This window comes from Melospiza georgiana, chromosome 8, assembly GCF_028018845.1.
Source record: "Melospiza georgiana isolate bMelGeo1 chromosome 8, bMelGeo1.pri, whole genome shotgun sequence".
In the NCBI taxonomy this organism is placed as follows: Eukaryota; Metazoa; Chordata; class Aves; order Passeriformes; family Passerellidae; genus Melospiza; species Melospiza georgiana.
In genome coordinates, this window is record NC_080437.1 from 32,702,075 (window position 1) to 32,722,153 (window position 20,079).

A 20,079-nucleotide genomic window follows, 5' to 3' on the forward strand; every position below is an offset into this window, starting at 1 on the left:
AGTCACACAGTTAGCTGTCTTTATTGTTACTCACCCAGTTAGTAATGGGTGAGTAAGACCTGAAAAACCCTCCCACCTGCACAGTCACAGTGACTAAACTGACCTGACTTGTGCTCCAGGGGGTTTTTATGTGAACAGGTCACACACATACACACCTATGTGTATATATAAATACACACTGCTAGGCTGTAATTACATTATTCAAGAGAGTACCCTCTGTGTGAACTGCAGAGTATGCAGAATTAGCAACAGAACTGTCCAACACACACACAGACACAAAGACACCAAAGAGAGAATAAAGATCAACAAACAGAAACCAAAGCAGTGCTTCTGGTACAGAGAATATTGTGGGAATTTTTCCATGGCTGCTGGTGCAACACCAGCTGCATCACCAAAGGAGGATTACACATATACCACCAAGGCCAGAGAGTATCCTACAAGCTGCCTGCAGTCTCCCAAAGCACCATTCTTTCCAGCTTGCTTTAAAAAACGTTGTTACCTTGTACACTTGGCAGAACAGAGAGCCAGGCAGACTGGTTGGCCTCCCCTATATAATTGGAGACCTTACAAATATATTCTCCAGCGTCCGCCTCTGTCACATTGTACAGTGTCAGCACTTCAGCATTGGAACTATTTATCCCCGAGTGCTAGAACAGACCAATAACACAGGAGAACAAGGTCACTGCTGCCCAGAATGGACACCAATCTGTCTATGGTCCCACCACCAACACGTCACCAGAATATCAGCCTCTAAACATTGAAGGGTTTGGGAGTTTTGTTATTGTTGTGGGGTTTTTTTTTTCCTTTTGGTTGTTGTTGTTTGGTTTTCGTACATCCGCAGCTTCACGCGAAGAGTTAGAGAACAGCAGCATGGGGGGAAAAGGAATCCACCTGGGCAGGTACTGCATGGGACAAGCAGGTACAGAGCCTGTCTGAGTTTTGGCAATGCCACCCAGCTTGGAAAGCTTCATTTTCCCTGGTCAGGCTTGCTCCAAACTGGCAGGAATGACAGTACCAATACACTGCTCCAAACCAGACATCTCTGCAGGCTCAGCATCCACACAGCCCAGTCCTCCAGCAAGCTTTTGGCTGCAGCTGCCATGTTTCTTTGAAATCAAGAGGCTGAAGAAACATGAAAGAAATGGAGTAGATTGTCCCAGGTATGTTTTGGATGCTTTCTACCCATACAAAAATGTCAATGATGTTCTTTAGAAGGATTTTCATTTTTTTTCTGAGCAATTCATGCCTGAAACATTCAGATACAAAGGACTTTTCATGGAAGTAAATAAGAGCAAAACAGTGTCTATAAGCTGCACAGTTAGCATTCAGACAAGCAAATGTTTATCTAACTCATCATTTCACTTCTAACATAAACATCTCCACTTTCAAAAGAAGCTCAGAACTCAAAATCCTTGGATTTACACCACGCTCTAAAGAAGGCACCACCGCTGCCGGCATCTGCAAAGCCTCACCTTTAAAACCTGGAGATAAGGGAGCCCATCTGGCCCGTATTTACTGCCGTTCTTCTCCACGTGCTTTATCCACTGGATGTGGGGCTGGGCATCGCTGTAGACCTTGCAGACAAACTCCACATCCCCGCCGACCACGGCGGAGGCGTTGGCGGGGAGCCCCGCCTGCAGGATGGGCCGGTGCGGGGAGCGCTCTGCTCCGGCAGGCAACGGAGGAGAAACAGAGAGAAATAAAGATGCATAAATAAGCAAGGCTGCCAAGAAAACTGTAAGTGAACCCCAGCCAAAAAAGCCCTGTAAGCCTGTTGGCTGACTCCTCCGAAGTAACGCCGCGGCCAAAGCGTGTAACAAAACCTGCAGTTCAAAGGAGATGGCTTGAGCGCTACACTTGTAATTTAAAGAATAGCCATTTGTGGGGAGGGGGGGAAAACGACCCTGCTTAAACACTCTGCTCGTTTTCCATGGTTTAACTCAGCCCCAATTAGGTAAAATATCTCCTTTTGGGTTTTTTTTAAGCTACCGTAATTAAGTTACCTCTGAGTTCTAAAATGTCTTGACTTGGCTAGACCTCCACACATTAAGAAGAAATATTGTTGATTAATTTTGATACATTAATTGATTATTGATTAAGAAGAAATATTATTGATTAATCTTGGATAATTCTTGGTTTAAAACGTGTTAAAATAAACCAAAAGGAATTTCTCAAAAGTAACAGAAGCCTCAGCGTGCAGGATGCACAAATGAGGCAGCTCAGCTTCCTAAAATGCTCTAAATCAGTGCCACCACCACCACTGCTCTCTGCTTCACCCAGACACAGCAGCAGAAACACTGCTTCATTCTTGTTCTCATGAAAACACAGGCAAATACAGAGTTCTCTGGAAAACTGAAGTATTAATGTATTTAATGTGAGCCAATTCAGCTTCTAATCTATGCCCATGCATAAGCATTTCTCACACATTTTCAGTCAACCTTGGGGAGCAGCTGAGGGAATTGGGGTTGTTTGGCTTGGAGAAAAGGAGGTTCAGGAGGGACCTTCTCACTCTCTACAACTCCCTGACAGGAGGTTTTAGCCAGGTGGGAGTCAGGCTCTTCTCACAGGTGACAGGTGACAGGTGACGGGACGAGAGGAAATGGCCTCAGGTAGTGCCAAAGGAGGTTTGGATTTGATATCAGGGAGAATTTCCTCACCAAAAGGGTTGCCCAGCTTTGGAACTGCCCAAGGAGGGCATCTAAAAGTCATGTATGTGTGTAGATGTGACACCTGGGGATGTGGTTTAGTGGTGGCCTTGGCAGTGCTGGGTTAATGGCTGGACCCAATGATTTCAGAAGGCTTTTCCAACCTAAACAATTCTGTGAATCAGAAGTTAAATGCTCACTGGCCATCCCCAGCCTCAGCTCCCCGTTCTCCCCTGCTCCAGGAATTCTTTCAAAGACAAGTAAAAAACAGCAGACCTAAATATTTATTTTTAGAGGCTATATACTGTAAAAGCTCTGACATTACAAGCCAAATCAGCTGAATTTCAAACCAAGCGTTCCTTCTTAAACATACTTGTCTCCAATAAATTGTTTCACAAGCAAACATTGTGAGTATAATAGCAAATAATGATGCCATTGAACAATGGGATCTTTTATACACTCCAATATATTTGGCATGCAGCAAACATCTACTGGGAATTTATTCACTGAGGCTATGCTGGCAGCACACTACAAAGCAGCAGTCTTATTTTACTTGTGGCAAAAGTGCATTTGCAATGCAGTTACTAAATTATTCCATGGCTATGTGTGTCATTTTCGAAGATCTAGGAACAGTTTCATATTTTTTAATTTGTAAATTGCTGTAGAACATATAAATTATTATTTTACGGTTCTGGAGAGAACTTTTAGTTTCTCACCTTATACTAAATAAGCTCTAATTCCATCTCCCTCATTCCTTCATTTGGGTACAAAACCAAGCAAGCAAAAATCTCTCTTTAATAGAAACCTTACACCATCTTCCAAAACTTATTACAGCTGCCTTCAGTATAAAATGAAACCTTAGAGAATGTTATTTAAAATGTTTTTTAGAAGTCAGTAGGCCTCATGTTTCATTTCTCCACATCAGGGTTTGATTTCCTTTGTGACCTTATTCTCTGCCCTTTAACAAACCAGAGAACGAGGCCTGAAACATCTTGGAAAAGTTCCTACTATGCCAGCATCCACACACGAGATGTGTTTAGTTTATCCTGATAGCCATCAATGATTTAATCTTTTATTGATGACCGTCAAGCATTTCCTCTACCAAAAAAGAAGAGGCAAAGCAAAGGACTAAAAGCAGAGCTCTCACACTCTGTGCCCCCAATTGCATTTGAAAAAATTAAAGTGTGTGCATACAGAAGGGTATATATGTATGGCCATTTGTGAGATTTCTTCTCTAAGGGTAAATGTGTTAAAATGAACTTTTGTTGCCCTCCCCTACATGGATTATTGTTCACCAACTCCTCCACTTCAGCAGAGGGGAGCAGTCCTGTGCCCAACAGGCAAACAGCACAGGAGAACAAATCCATCACCATGCAAATCCAGCAGGGCTTCATGGCAAACCTGGGTCCAAAGAGCCCACAAAATACACTCAGGATTGGGGAAAACAGCTACAAAGAAACTTCCACTAACTACCAATGACCAAGTTTAATTTTGTACAGCACCTTCTCCTGGAAATATTCATTTCAGGATGTTACCCAAAACATCCTGAAGTTATCCTACCTCTCTGCAAACCCACACACATCTCAGGACTCTGCCCAGCACAGGTACTGTCAAAGCCATATTCATAAATCTCACATCACTATTCAGCATTTAAAATACAAGCTGCACATTTGTAAGCAGATATCATCACTCAAACAGCTAGCTGCACTAATATTAGATGGAAACAGTGTGTTCCTTTTTACTGAGCACCAGCAAAGGAGCCAAAGTTGCCTTTAAAAAAATCTTTAAGGCTGGTGAAAGCGATATTATCATTGCTGAATAATTATAATCAGGATCATCACTGAAACATTGTGACTATATACATCTCTAATTATTTAAACAATATTTTCATACAAAACAAGCTGGCAACGAATCTCATAGCTCTGGAGCCTGATTTCACTATTCCTCTTGTTCATTAATATTGAAGAAACATCTGGAGAAATAAATATATGCTGCCTGAACACTGACATTTCAGTGTTACAGTGTCACTGATGACACAATTTGTTATAAAATCAAGTCAAAAACATATGCTGTAATTCAGAAAATCACCCCCAATGTGTTTCATGCTGGTTCCCACTATAAAAGATAGACACCAGCTTGCAGTTTACATACAAAATCAACATCATCCCCATCTGAGGAATTAGTTATCTACAAAACACAGAGTCAAAATGATGGCTCACATGTGATATATCAGATTCAAGGCCACAAGCACCTAAATTTTACACCACCATAAAAGTGCCCAGGGCTTGAGCATTTCTGCTCACTTATCTGTAGGCAAACAGAGTCGCTATCTGAAGGGATGACTGACAAAAAGACCTCGCCCAAAAGGCTTAGAGGAAGCTGTCATTTAGCCTGTTAATGTTAAAACTTCAAAATACCTCCCTCCAAGAGATAAAACTACAAAGAATGCAGGAAAGCTGGAAAATTCCAAGTTCCAAAAACAAAAGCCAGCACAATGGAAGGAGCTCCCCAGGAAGTTCCAAGCACTGCAGGACTTCTAGAGATGGTGGGAGCCTGTCCTGCTACTGGAAATGACTGTTGGAGCTCACACACTTCACAAGGAACCCTGAGAACTGGATCTTTAAGGAATTTAAGCCCTGAACAGAGGATGTCTAAAAAAGGGACTCATCTCTTCCCCATCTTGGCTTTATTTGCATCTATTATTTTGCTGGGCAGGGTAAAGGAGAGAGAAGAGAGGAGAAGAGAGGAGAAGAGAGGAGAAGAGAGGAGAAGGCAGGAGAAGGCAGGAGAAGGCAGGAGAAGGCAGGAGAAGGCAGGAGAAGGCAGGAGAAGGCAGGAGAAGGCAGGAGAAGGCAGGAGAAGGCAGGAGAAGGCAGGAGAAGGCAGGAGAAGAGAGGAGAAGAGAGGAGAAGAGAGGAGAAGGGATGCAACCATAGGAAGTGAAGATGCTGGGGTGTGGAGGTGGGTGACAGGGCCCAAACCCACACTCTCAGAGCCAAGGGAGGCCAGCAGACACGAGCCCATCCAGCCCTGCACCCTGGAGCAGGATGGAGCAGCCATGGCAAGGGAGGCTCTCGCCAAGCACGCAGCACAGGGGAGACTCAGGGCAGGAATTGCTGCTGCCAGAGGCCACTGGGGAGGGATTGTGGCTGAGAGAGTGGCACTGCTGCCACCAGAGAGCCTCGGCAGGCACAGCAGACAATAACCCCGGAAGGGGGGAGCTCCAGGCCTGGGCCAGGCCAAGTCTCCTTAGCAACCTGGCTGTGCCAGGGGCTGAGAAGAGCTCTGGCAATTGTCTCTCCAAGGCTCCTTGTCACCCCAGCACAGACAGTTCAGGACCTTTCAGGGGAGCTAAAAGCCAGAGCCAAGGCCCATTGAAGTCAGGGGGAAAACTCACAGGGAACTCAATGGGCTTTGCATAAGGCATCCGATTCATTGAAAAAAAAAAGAAAATGAAAACTACTCTTATTTTCTGCTTTCCAATGTGCTTGTTTCCTCTCCTTGCAAATGTGTGATTCAAGTGTGGGCTAGAAAAATAAAAGCTTAATAGCAAATGCAAGACCAAGCATGAGTTCTGGGGACAATGGAGAGATCCTCAATTAAGGGGGGAAGGGAGGGAGAAAAAGATTACCTAATTTTTAGCTAGACACATTTATCAGAGCCTCCAATCACAGTTTTGAAATGTTACTGACTTCTAAGGACTCATCTTGATGGTTGCCACTGAGCAGCTACAGAGGGATCCCTCAAATGAAGCCTCTGGATCAACAGGCCCTGGTAGAGGTTCTGTGCATTCAGTCATCACTGAATGAGAAATGAAGTAGTTCCAGCTGTCACTGCAAACACAGAGCTGCCATACCCTCTTCCTGCCCTGGTCAGCACAGCACCCCCAGCTCTAGTTGCTTATTTTGCCTGACTCCAAGCTTGGGAAACATTCAGCAGCAGCCTGGACCCTGTGAAAACACTATCCACTCCCAGGCACCTTCCCTCAGAAGCTGCAACATCTGCTGCTTTGGAAGATGCCAATTATGCTGTAAATTATGGGTCTGAAAAGCATCTTCCAGCATTTCAGGCCAGACTGTAATCACAGCCTCTTGCATTGGCTTTGGCTTCACAGTGTAAACTTGCAAGATTGAGTTGCAAGCCTTAAAAAAATTAACCACAGCCTTTTCTTTGCAGGCTTGGACTGAAACATTCCTCCCTCTGTGTTTCATCTTCACCAAGGAGCAGGACTTTCCCATCATTTTCCACTGAAGTGGAAAATCTCTGGGACACCCAGAGCCCTCTCCAGCAGTGCCACCCATCTCTGGGCACTAGTGACCATTTCATTCACAGTCTGAGGGAACAATACTCTCCATCTGTGCAAACCACTCTTTGTGCTCCCTTTCTGACATCCCTGTGGGGACTGAACATACAGGTACTGTTACTGCTGGCTCTGATGCTGCTTTTGGTGCTGTGGGTACCTGCTACAGGATTGAAGCATTTACTAAAGCCAAAAGGCCAGCCACAGGATATCAGTGCCTGATCAGCATCTATTTGGGGTAAATATCCACCATGAGAAGAAAGATAAGATTATTAAACCCTTACAGGTTAGTGATCAATGAGTTTCAGGTTTCTATCCTGTTCTAGCTAAATGCAAACGAATGAGTTTGCAAGGGGAAACACAAGATCACCACCCTTCATGAAAGATCCCACCTACACTAACTGCAAATCCATTCACAAGCACTCAGAGGCTGGATTAATCATTCTCTGAATCAGACAGCCTTTCTGAGGGGAGTTCCAGGAGCAACTCCAGAATGAGGAATTGCAACTTGGGTTTCTCCACAAATCCAGCATTATCTGAATTCATACACTGGACCCCGTTTGGAACCACACTTGCACTCCAACCCCGAGGTGGAGACCTGTAGGATGCCAGCCCCCACAGGAATCTCCTCTCTCCTCCCTCAAGGCAGCTCTCTGCCCATGGGCCAAGCCAAGCCTCTGCTTCCTCTCCCCAGCACAAAGCCATTGCTTAGGGGATCCTGTGCTCTCTGAAATCCTGGAAGCTGAACATTCCTAACTCCAGTTTGCTCCATGGGATGGAGGAGGAAGGCTGAGTGCTGGCTGCTCTTTCAGAAGATCAGGAAGAGCCAAGCAGGTGTGGCAGAGCACCTCTGCTCATTAATGTCACACACCAGGCATCCATGGGCCAGGAGCTGAGCAGGCTCCACCAGCTGCACATCACTTTGGGTTCCTCTCTGCACAAATGAGGCACTGTGTGCTGTTTACAGCCAGTTCAGAAGTGCTGCTCAGCTGTCATGTTCCCCTTAAACAGACACACAGACAAACCCCTCCAATCATCACCTCCTGGGTGATTCACACATGCCAAGGTAGAGCCCACAGCAAGTTCGGGATGATGCTCTCCTCCTAAACGCTGCAAAATCACAAGATGCTTGAAGGCTGGAAGGATTAACATCACTGACATGAAACAGTAAGAGATAAAGTCCATCCCTGGCAAGAACACTTGATAAAGAACAGGAGCCTCTCAGGCAGACCTGCAGAAGAGCTCATGGATCAGACAGCACTACCAGTACCCATGGTATCACACCTTACAAATTTTGGCATCTTCTAACCAGTAGGCATTAGCCAACAAATGGCTCATGCTGCTCCATGTTCCAGTACAGCAGGAGTGTCCATGTGCAGCATTTCCTACCGGCCCAACACTACCGGAAGAAATCATTTTGGTGGGCAAAGCTCAAAGGGGCATTGCTACAGCTGGAGATCCAGTGAAGCTGGCACAGGAACCTGGGGCCAACCTCCATCACCATTACCTAAGCTCCCTTTGTCCTTTAATTTAGAAGCCCTTTACACAAATTTGAGGCACTTCTTGCTGCTGTTGTGTCTCTCACCCAGCTCTGCTCCGGTTTTTGGGCAGTACCAGCAGTCAGCAGGGAGTGAGACAGCAGGGAACCAGACTCCACATATCCCTGCTGTCACTGAATACTTTCACAAGAAGTTAAACATATGAACATTTTTAAAAGAATTTTAATGCTAAAGATTAAAGTTCTGTCATATATTTCAAAGCAGAGCCCATAGCAAACCCTCTGTCACTCCACCCAACCTCCTTGAGACACTCAAGCCCTTCTACTCACCAAGGGCAGCCAAGTTAAAGGCAGTGCCTTTTAAAAATCTTTACAGAAGTTAAGCAGGTGTGTTCGAACTCTTTGTCCTTGGCTTCACCACCTTCACCTCTAATTTTAAGTAATGGCACTGCTTCCCAAGCAGGCAAAGCTCCCACTGATGTTACCCATCTGTCTCCTTGGATAGCTCTACAGCAGGGCTTCAGCTCTCTGTCCTAGCTGCATTTTAGCTAAAAAAAATCCATCTCTGCACACCTTTACACCTCTTCCTCACAGGGGAAGAGACAGCAAGCAAGACTGACCTATTTGGCTTGATACAAAGCCCACTGATGTCAATGAAAACAGTATCGAAAAAAATATTAAAAATTAGAATCAGAACTAGTTAAAAGTTCTTTCTAGTTAAAGTTATTTCAAATCACACATATATCTGAGGGTTAATAGAGACAGGGACATCCAGCAAGCCTGAGGCTACGGCAGGAAACATGAATGCTCTTGTTTTAAAACATTAAATTATCAACAGGGTTTTAAGACCAGTTTGTCCTTAAAAGCAAGGCCCTATTGTCAGGCTGACAGCGTGGGCTTCATCAGGAGCAGAAAAAGTCATAGCAGCAAGAGTTGTACAACACTAATCTTGGAGCTCCCTTGCAGTGTCCCTCACACAGTGCATGCATAAGCAAATGCTTCATACATGTCTGAACAAAGGGTGGAGAGGCCTCATTTTAGTGTGAAAAAATTATGGCAAGCAGAACAATGAGAGGCTACAATTTTCATTGATATTCTTTTCAGGGTACCCTAAAAGAAAAAGGCTACAAGAGAATATGAAAAACAGCTTGTGACTTCTCACAGACAAGTGGTAAAATTTTATTGTTCTGGCTGTTCCCAGAGACTGCGTTAATTTTTACACCCAGAGATATCATCCTTTGTGCTGTGCACAGCTCCCAGCACTCAGCTGCTGTGTAATAACCAGAGACAATGCTGGGTCCAGCATCACTGGAATGGGCTCTCCAGCAGGCTCTGCCAAAGGTTTACTGCATGCCTGGCACACAGCATCCCTCCCACAGGGATGATGTCCTCTCCCAGCTGCAGTGGCTTCAGCTCACCAGTGCACCCAGGGATGCCACAAAGCACACAGGGGGAGTTATTATTTCTGCTGGTATTGTGACCCAGCTACAGATTTCTCATCTGCCAAATTCCCTTGCCTGAAAACAGCTCTCTGCCTTTAAAGTAAAATGGAAAAGATTATGTAAAGCTTTTAAAAGCACTCCTGACATTTCTACCCTTCTCTCCCCCCTTTTCTTACACAGCACACTCGCTCTATTGAGCAATGCAGGTGTGAAATTATTGGAAGCACTGTGGAATTCACCCTTGCCCAGCTCCCTGCCAGACACAGCCAACCAGCAGCTGACTGTGCAGGTCTCAGGGCAGGAAAGAAGCTCCAGCAGCCAGAATTTCAGTGCTGGACAGTCCTGGCTCAGCCTCATGATATATCTGTGTCAGCCCCCACTGAGTCCTTTGGGCTTCCCTTCCCTGGTGGTGAAGTTTGGAGACATCCCTCCATCAGCACCACATTCCCTTCTGCAACACACAATCCACTTCAGGTGCTGAAGCCTGCTCATGGGAAGACCCTGGCTATACAAATTTGTCATTTTATTTCCAGTACTTTGGGTAAATCCAAGTAAATTTCACAAGATGCAGCAACGTTTATAGGCTGGCTATGCTTGGACACAAACTTGGTGCTCCAGAACTGCAAAGTTAATTTATAAACTTTCCACAGCTCTTCTCCTGGTCCTGGCTGGGGTAGGTAATTTTCTTCCTAGCACTGGTACAGTGCCCTGTCTGGATTAAAGATGAGAATAATGTTGAGAACACAGTGATGGTTTGGTGGTGGCTGAGCAGCTCTCACACTCTGTCAGCTCCTCCTGCCCTGCCGGGGGGATAACTGAGGGCAAAAGGAGCTGGGGAGGGGACACAGCCAGGAGAGCTGACCAAAGAGATACTCCAGACCAAATACTCAGTGTATAAACAGTGGGAAAAGCTGGCCAGGAGCCACTCAGGAACTGGCTGAGCACCGATCAGTCAGTGGTGAGCAATTGTTTTTCATTTGCTTCACCTGACTTTCCCAAGTTTTATCTCTCTCTCTTTTCCTTATTTTCTTTTTCATTATTACCCTTATATTTAGACCATTAAACTGTTCTTATCTCAACCCATGAGTCCTCAGTTCTGCCCTTCTCTCCCCCATCCCATGGTGAGGAGTAAGCAAGAGTCATGTGGGCGCTTGGTTGCCTGTTGGGGATAATCCACACCATTCCTGCAGCCCTATTTTCCTGCCTTTCAGCAAAAATGGACAAGTTCCTAGGAAGCAATGACAGGAGCACCACCAACAGCCCCTGGCTGAGCAGCAGGTGCCAGAGTTGCTTTCTGAGAAAATGTCACTGAAAAGCAGTTGGGGCAGTAAAACCCATTCACTGGGATATTCACTCAAATATAGAGATAGGTATGCTCATAAATACCCTAGGTGCACAAATATCAAAGGAAAGCAACTGCGGGAATGAAATAATATTGCTTGGTAATGCACATAATCCAACTCAATAGCAGAAACAGTGCTGCAGCTAGAAACACTAAGGGATGCATGGAGATTCACTTATAAATTCAGAATGCAAAACAATTGATGCTTTGATCACCTTATTTGTGATGGTGATTAAAAACCTCCTAAAAGGATATGCAATTTTAGACTTTTATAAGCATCTTGTAAAAATTATAAATTGCTTTATTCCAAGTAATATACTGTCATGTTGGGTTCTTCCTTTTGCTAAAGTTCTGACAGCATCAGTGTTTCACTTTCGTGAAAAGTCAACAATTTCAACATATTCATGCTACCTTTCAAAGAGCAATCTGAAAAAAATAAACTCAGTATCTTAAATTTACAGAGCAGCTCAATATTCAAATGTGTTTACCAAGCTCTGATTTTTAATGTGCTTTTTTAAGTTTAAATGGAACAACAGCTGTGGAAGCTGCGCCACAGGAACAGTAGCAATCCAAAAATGACATAATGGCTTAAAACCCTCAAAAACTGTAAATCACAGCCACCTCTGGATGTCAGGTCACACAGAGTGGTCTGCAGAGCAGAGAGGGGAGAGGAGACCAACACTAACATTCGAAGTGCATCCTTTTTCTTCATTAGACACAGAATTTTACAGTTTACTGCTTTATTTGTGCTTTTCCGCTGCCAGATTCCTCTCACCTTTCTCACCTTGGTAACAGCCCTTAACTTTGTTTTTCTCCTGGATTGTAAACCTTGCGTTTGTCTTCAATATGTCATCACCCAACCTGTATCACAATTCATGTACAATTTTTCTATACTTTTAATAATTTGTTTAGCTTGGGTTTTTTTCTGTATTTTTAATACATAGCTTTACCAATTTACTGCCAATTACACTTCCATTTTTTCACTAATAAAGCTGTGAGAAAAGCCTGGCTCAGGTCAGAAAGCCCCTCCTGTTAGGCACAGATATGGCTTTTGACACGTGCCAAGTGCACATTAACAAGGCAACGGTCCTGTGTTTGCATCTTCAGACAACTCCTGCAAATTCCTACTTGCACTTCCACAAGTAGGATACAACACAAATTAGAAGGCATGATTAAAAATTATAATAACAGAGCTGAAACAATATCCTGTTCATCACTCATCAAAAGAAAGAGAAATAACTGCCTTGGGGCTGTAATAAGACAGAAAGTGGGACAGGGAGACCAGTCCTCCCCAGCAGACTCTGCAGGAAGCATTCCAAACATGACAAATTCACTGTTCACCCAGCAGATGAAGTAATGACACCAGTATTTGTCCATAAAGTGCAATTTAGCCAGACTACTCCAATGAAATCAGAAGCTTTAATGCTATAAAACTACAGGGTTGGAATATTTTTACCTTATTAAGGAAGTGGAGGGGGGGGAACCCATAAGCTTCCATTTTGCCTGAGCTGAACCATCACAGTGTGGGCTTTGTTTTCGGGAGCGAACCGCGCAGCCCCCAGCGCTGAACAATTTGCGTAATTCCTCCCGAGATGCACACACCTTGCCAGAAGCCTGGTGCCAGGTGTAAAGTCCACACTCTGGGCTTATCAGCACATTAAATGAAAGCATCTTCCCTCTCAGCCTTAACCAGACACCCGAGGGCAGGCATCAGCCTGGATTCCTTCGCGCTTTCTGGCCCTGCCTCGTCTTGCCCCGCGCCGCGAGCGCCGGGGCGAAGACATCAAGCCAAAGCTTGTCCTTGTAAAGAGCCAGTCAACAACTACAGCAACATCTGCCAGAAATGCAAGTTTAGGCTTGGTTCTAATACCTGCCCTTAACTCCTGCCAGACATTAATGATGCAACACCCAAGGCATGTTATTGAGTTGGTGTCAGTTCCTTTTTTCGTATGTAACCCGAACCCTAAAAACAATTCTTTGGAAATTAAGGGGAGGACTGCGCTGGAGTGAAACTAATTCTGAACTTTATTTCAACAAGCCTCAGCAAAAGGCAAACAGCAATCCATATGTTTCTGTGAATTTGGGAATGACAAAATGGAAACATATCTTTAAAAAAAAAAAGTGCTCATGCCATGTTCGCAGCTAGAGACTGGGAGAGCACATGAAAGTCCAAAAATAAAACTTGACTAGAAGCAAAAGCAGAAGTTTTTCCTTCTGTCTAAATGAAGGGAAACATAAACAGTGAAGAACCAATAGCAAAATGTCTATTCTGTTTTAGCAAGATTTTTAATGGCATGCTGTAAAACAACAAGAACAAAATTTATCCTATAGCAAATAGGGTATCTTATAATATCCTAAAATTTATCCCCTAAAACCACCAAGAGTTCAGAATAACTGTTTTTCTGCACAGTAAAATCACTCATACATGAGATTTCTTAGGCACAAGCTTTAAACTGAGAGTCATTTAAAATGCTTTCTGGGTGAGAAGTTACTCTCACACTGGTTTTATATGAAAATATGAATTACTGTTAAGGGACAGCTGCATGGTGCTCTGCCACCCCTGGAGCTCACTCCTCAGCAAAGAGAGCCAAAGGCATGGCTATTAGGCAAATTAGGAACTGTTTAAAGTACTGCTAACCTGGCTGAAAAGGGGCTTCTTTTGGGAAAAATATATTTGCAAAATATATTTTTATATATATTCATTTTTATAGCAAACAGCAGGGTCATCATATATTCTTTGTAGAGGTGTTGTGCTATAGCAGCTGCTTATAAATCTCAGTAAATGAGGTAATGTGGCAAACTTCACCTGAAAGCAAACCATCTTTTTTCTCCCAGGATGACAACATTAAATAGGGCAGAAATGGCTACCTGGAGCAGGACTGCTCAAAGAGTAACCTTCTTTTTCTTCTGCCGTTAAAACCCAAATTCAATTAGCTCCTCCATGCTCAAACAGAACTGCTGCTGCTGAAATTGTACTCCAGCAATAATTGCCATCCAAGAGTGATCTAATTATATACAAGTCTCAGTGGCTGCATTCCCACGTTGCTTCCTGCAACCCGGATTCACTACAATGCAACTCATAAGTGAAAACCACATCGTTTTCAGCCCTTCTCCCTCAAGGTTGCACGACTTTATAAATGTGTACTGAGAATGGAGTTAGTCTATTAGTAAGCTTGCCATAAAAACCCAAGTTTCTACCTACTGTTAAATACAAAGGAGGAGAAAAGGCACTTCAGCTGCATGTAAAAAACCAGCTAATGGGCTGAGCTATACAAGGGAAAGAAAGTTCTTTTAATTAAGGTACTGGATTAGGATTCAAAGACCAGCTTTACTTCTTGGCTCTGTCACCAGCTTCCTGTGTGACCCAGGGCAAGAAATTTCATCACTCCTCAGCTTGGGTTTTCATCTCTAAAATGGACAGTGACATTTCCCTCTCCTGGCCTTGCTGTATTTCTGTTGTAAGCAATTCCCCTGTGCTGGCATGTTGCCCTGGACAATAAGCATCCAATATTAATTGAAGCCTCTGTGCACTACTCTAATAAAAAGCTAAAATTGACTGGTCTCCCTTTCACAGCATCCTGGTGGAGTTTTGTATCACCACCATTTGCCACTACTGCAAACACATCTGAGTCCCTGAGCAAAGCCCTGCTTCAATCCCCACTTGGAAATGGAGAAGGGAGGAAAAGGCCATTGACTGGGGTATCCCAAACATTCAAAGAGTAACTTTGTCCAGCACAGAACATCCTGGCCAACTGGAATGGGCCATTCCCTGCTAACACAGTCACTGTGCACAAGTATCCTGTGCAGCAGAGAGGCTGCCAATGGCTTACTGCCTTTTTTTTTTCTCCTGTATTTTCTACTCTCACTGTAAAAGAAAAAAAAAAATCAGTGCAAGGGTTTTGCCAGGTCTGTAAATTTGAACAAGACCATCTGAGCTGACTCTTAAGAGTTCTTGCAAGTAATTACAAGGTAAAAATGAGAATACTTCACACCTACATTCTGACTGAAAACTTCTCAGCCTTGCTGGCTCCAGGCTTTTAATTGTCAAAAGAGTTCAAGGTTTGGAAAGTTATTGGCATATTCCTAACTAGCATTGTGTCACTATTTGGCACGATTTTTGCTGGGATACCTCCCAACTCTGTGACATAATCAGAGGGTTCTCTACATTACACCATATAGTCAGATGCTCATGTTAGTGTAATATGTTACCATGTTTAATACCATTTGCTATTACTTACACTTAATCAGCTCTGGAACCAGTTAAACCATATAGGAAAAGTAATTTCAGAGGCTTTCAACTGACAGTTTTCTACACAGAACTTGACCTAAAATTACGACCTGAAGTTCGTAAGATGCGGTCTACGCAGGCAATTGCCTCTAAACAAACATTCATAACTCTCCACAACCCTGTGGGAACAGCAAATCCATAGGAAAACAGAAAAAGGGAACTGAAAATTCATAGGAAAACAGAAAAAAAAAAAAAAAAAGGGCATAAAGGTAACTCTGTAGAACTGTCTCAACTAGAAAAACTGTCAGAGTTTCCCCTTCTGGCCAGCCTTAATTTACTGCTTCAGCAATTTTATGCTCCACAATTACTGCAAAGCTCCAGCCACAGAAGAATGGCTGAGCACTCCAACATCAACCCACCTTTAGGTTAAAATCCCAATCTATTGAGAGATTCACACTAAACTCACCCCAATGTGCACATTCCCATGCACAGGTTTTCAAACAGACTCACAACTATACCCTCGAACTCATCAAATGAAATTTTTTTTAAAAATGGTGAAATTACTAAGTATGCAGGACTCCCAAACTCAGGCTGTGACTTGCAAAAATTATTTTTGGACTTCTAGTTTCATTTATTACAGGACACAAGCAGGGTCCTCCGTGCCATCAGCTGGGTACCCACCACCCCAAACCTCTCATCACTTTTGAAAACCCCATTATTTACTTTCCTGCCTCTCTATAGGAAAGGACTAGACATTTAAATAAATGACATAATCCTTACTACCATTCCATTCATTCATGCAGGTCGCTATAATTTACTGCCAGGAAAAATAAACTTCTGCAAAATATTCCTCAATGCAAGACATTCAAAAGGCTCAAAGCAGGAGAGGAGGTGAGAGGGCTTCTAACAAATATTTGCTCAAGTGACTGCATCATCCATGAACACATTTGCTAGGGGAAAAAAAAAAAACGGGTGAAGAAATTTATGGTCAACATGAAACACGCCAGGCTGGGACAGGAAAACGAAGAGGGGGTAGAGAAGGGGAATTTTTAACCAGTTTCATCTCAGCAAGGAAAGGTTTTTAGAGCCTGGCAAGCCCCTGCAGGGTGAGGTGGCCAGCAGAGGACCACACCATGCAGAACTCAGTCACAGCAGCTGACACCCACCCCGGCAGCCGTTGCTGCTGCGCCCTCCATAAATTCTGTTTAAACAAGTGTTCAAACAAAAATGGCTTTGCCAGCTCACCTCAACCATACCCAGAGCTCACCCTGTGACCAAATACGGCCATGGCCATGGAAATCCTCACTGCTTTCAGTGCTGGCTGCCCAAACTCGAGTATAGGTGAGCTGGATGGTTCATGGGCTCTGAAGGATGAGGGCTGATGGTGGGGCTGTGGTCTGAGGGCATCCTCATCCCAAAGTCATCTTTCTACTCCTCTGCTCCACAAAGACTAGCTCTCTTTGGCATTTTCACAGGGAATGTTTCCCTTTTGTGCCATCCAAGAAGCTGGCACCTGTTTTCTCTTGGATTTGGGTGTTTATGCATATTTAGGTGGTCTCAGACAGAAACAAGACACCAAAGACCATCTAAAACAATGCACAAGTGATATATTTTTACTCATGTAAAACCAGTCAACAACTAGGGAAATTAACATTTTGTCAGCATTTAAGCCCTATAAGCCCTTACAGTAAGGTATAACACCTACAGTAAGATATTCCACAAAGAATCTATGGAGTTGGGCTGTCACCAGCAAAATAGCATACAATAATCAAATTAATTTTTGCTTTCAGTAGTGATTGATCAAAAGTCCTACTGACAGAGGTTGTAATGCTCAGATCACCTCACAAAGGTGGAGAGAGCAAAGCCCATTCAAGACACACTTCAGAAACCATGGCTCAGATCCCTAAAGGGCCTATAAGAAAAGCCACACTGGTTATTTTGGACAGCAATGCCTTCAAAGTCAATAAAATTGCTCACGCCCATCAAGGCTAATCAGCAAGACTAGTGGTGAACAGAAATTATTTCTGAGATTTCAAGCTCTAATTTAGCTAACCACTTAAATAAATATCTGTAAGCCTTATTAAAGTCAACAGGATTTAGGTATTAATAAGGTAATATTATTAAGCCTGTGTTTAATAGTCCTGTGTAATCACAGCTTTGCTGCTACTTAAAAATTCATACAGCTGTTTAGAATTTGTCCTCAGGTAAAACACTTCTGAATTTTTATCATCTGTGTTTTGGGGACTGCTCAGAGCCCACCCAACAAGCTCCAGTCAGATTTCAGATTTTAGACTGCTGTGAATGCAAACTGCCTTTCCTGAAGCTCCAGATCTGCTCAAGCTGCAAAGTCAATATCTGGCTTTTCATTTAAAAAAAAAATCATTTCAGTTATAATACTATAATAACAGGACTCTAAAGGATTGCTTGACAGCTTTCATAACTGCAGTTATTAAAGTCTGTGTTAGTACAATTGTACAAGTAATAATTAAATTGTAATACTAATGATTAAAGTTGCATCAGCATGTATTATTTGGTCGTCATGGCAAACTTGTGGGTGGATGTTGCACATGGATATTACACTTTTTGCCAAGGCAGAGGTAGATTAATCCTACAGGCACGAGTGAGACAGATGAATGTATAAAGTTATGCAGCAATTGGCCGTGCAGTGAAATCTTATCTTTGGAGCGCTGTGAAATCATCTCCAAAATAAACGCGGAACGCATCAGCTCAGTTCCAAATGGTTTCATAGAGAAAGTCATTGGTGAAAAGCAGTGTCCAGCCCACGGGAGCTGCACTTACCAACCACGTCCAGGTGGTAGGTGTGGTTGATGGAGCCGTACTGGTTCTCCACTATGCACGTGTAGTTCCCTTTGTCCGACGGCACCACGCTCTCCATGATGAGGCTCCAGTGCTGGTTACGGACCTGGGGGATGCAAACAGACACGCTGGGATCTTCTCAAGCAGAGTTTTACCCTCTCCCCTTCCAAAGGGAACTGTTCCCTGGATAATCATCCTTGTGTAATCCACAGCAGGAAGCCTCTTCTGCACTTGTCTGACAGTTCTGGATGCTGAAGTGATTTATGCTTGATCCAGGACAGCATGGCTGCAGAGTGAAAGCTTTCACATCCTCTGCTGTAAATCTACCTGGCCCCTGCTCCAAGCACTGCAGATGTCAGTGCACACTCAGTCCTCCCAGGCTGAGCAGGATGGCACCAATTAGCAGTGAGACAACTGGGCTTTACCTTTCAATCCACTCCAAAGTGAATGCACACCCTCAGGGTATTCCCCATCTGTCTCCAGACAGACACCTGGTAATAAATACCCATCAGCAAGACAGGATGGACATGATCTCCTAAACATTTAAGTCTTCATCCTTCCTAAAAGCTCAGTGACACAGCTCACATTTTAGAGATACTGAGGGGTGATGTTTGAGATTCCTGCCCCAGACTTCCTGCTGCTCTGGGGTACCCCAAGAAAGAAATGAATCCTAGAATCATGCTGCTTCATGAAAAATGCCTGAAAAAAATCCTCATGGAAACAGAGCATAAGGATACACATTTATCTCACAGAATGCCTCTCAAGACAGAATTTATTGAAGGTACTGATTCTGTTCCCATTTGAACTCCAAAGGAGCACTGGCTTTGGTCTCACAGAAAATAGGATCAAGCCCAGTACTGGAAGGATACAGAGCCATCCTTTACATACATTTATTTCCTGCATCAGAATTTGGCTCCCAAAATGACCTTTTGCTGGCTATGGACTAATTCCTTGTTTTAGCATTACATTTTTGACAAAGTGCTCAGAAAGCTTAACATTCTCTGGAGCTGCAATGTACAATTCTTCAACTGCAAAGTACATATTTCAGCAAATGGAATAAAACACAATCTGCTACAGTCATTTTAATCAGCCAAATGGAAAGCAGTAATTCAGTGTTGTACACCAGAAAAATTTATGGACCATTCAGTGATGCTTCCAGTAACCATACATTCTTAAAACACCATTACAACTATAGCTATGAAATCCTGCATCGTGCCTGACTGTTTTGCAGGTCCTTATCCAGCAGAAAAAGCTGCACAGGGCCACATCCCAGTGCCAAGAGCACTTGCTGGAGGTAAAAATGCCTTCAGTTCAAAGCTTGGAAGAGAAGTTCTCTCTATAGGCAGTTCCTGGCTTTCCTAGCTCCCCCAGCTAGTAATTATCTCAATAACTGGATAAGTCTCTTATTGCTCAGTTGTGGACTAATAATATTAGCTAATGACTGGCCATGTGGGCTTTGAAAAGCAAAGAAAGTGTGGGCAAGACTCCAGCAGGAGAAGGTGCTAAGCTAACATCAGAGAAATGTGTGACAGAGACTCAAAATCTCCAGCCCAAACTGAAGGCTTCTCTCCTCAGCCCCTCGTGTTGTTGGTCAAACAGTTATAGTGGTTTCATCAAAATGATATCTTGATTTTTCTCCACGCTGTGAAGAGCTAAGGGATAAGTTTATAGGACTAGAAAGAGTTTATCAGTGTTATTTTAACATCTCGTTGTTCTGCTAAGCAATTCTAAAAGTCAAAGTTTGGGTCAGGAAGAGCTGCTGTCATAAACTGTTGGTAAATAACAAATACTACAGCTACATATTTTG

General features: G+C 43.5%; 1 protein-coding gene across 2 annotated transcripts in view; it reads right to left on the bottom strand.

The window, feature by feature from the left end:
• FGFR2 (fibroblast growth factor receptor 2) overlaps positions 1 to 20,079 on the bottom strand; it is an 80,238-nt gene that overhangs the window by 28,490 nt on the left and 31,669 nt on the right. For both annotated transcript variants that reach the window (XM_058028784.1, XM_058028783.1), the window contains 2 exons: positions 18,255 to 18,378; positions 1,473 to 1,663 (listed from right to left, as the gene is read on the bottom strand). In XM_058028784.1, coding sequence (XP_057884767.1) covers positions 1,473 to 1,663; positions 18,255 to 18,378 — 315 coding nt within the window. The remainder of the gene's footprint in view (positions 1 to 1,472; positions 1,664 to 18,254; positions 18,379 to 20,079) is intronic.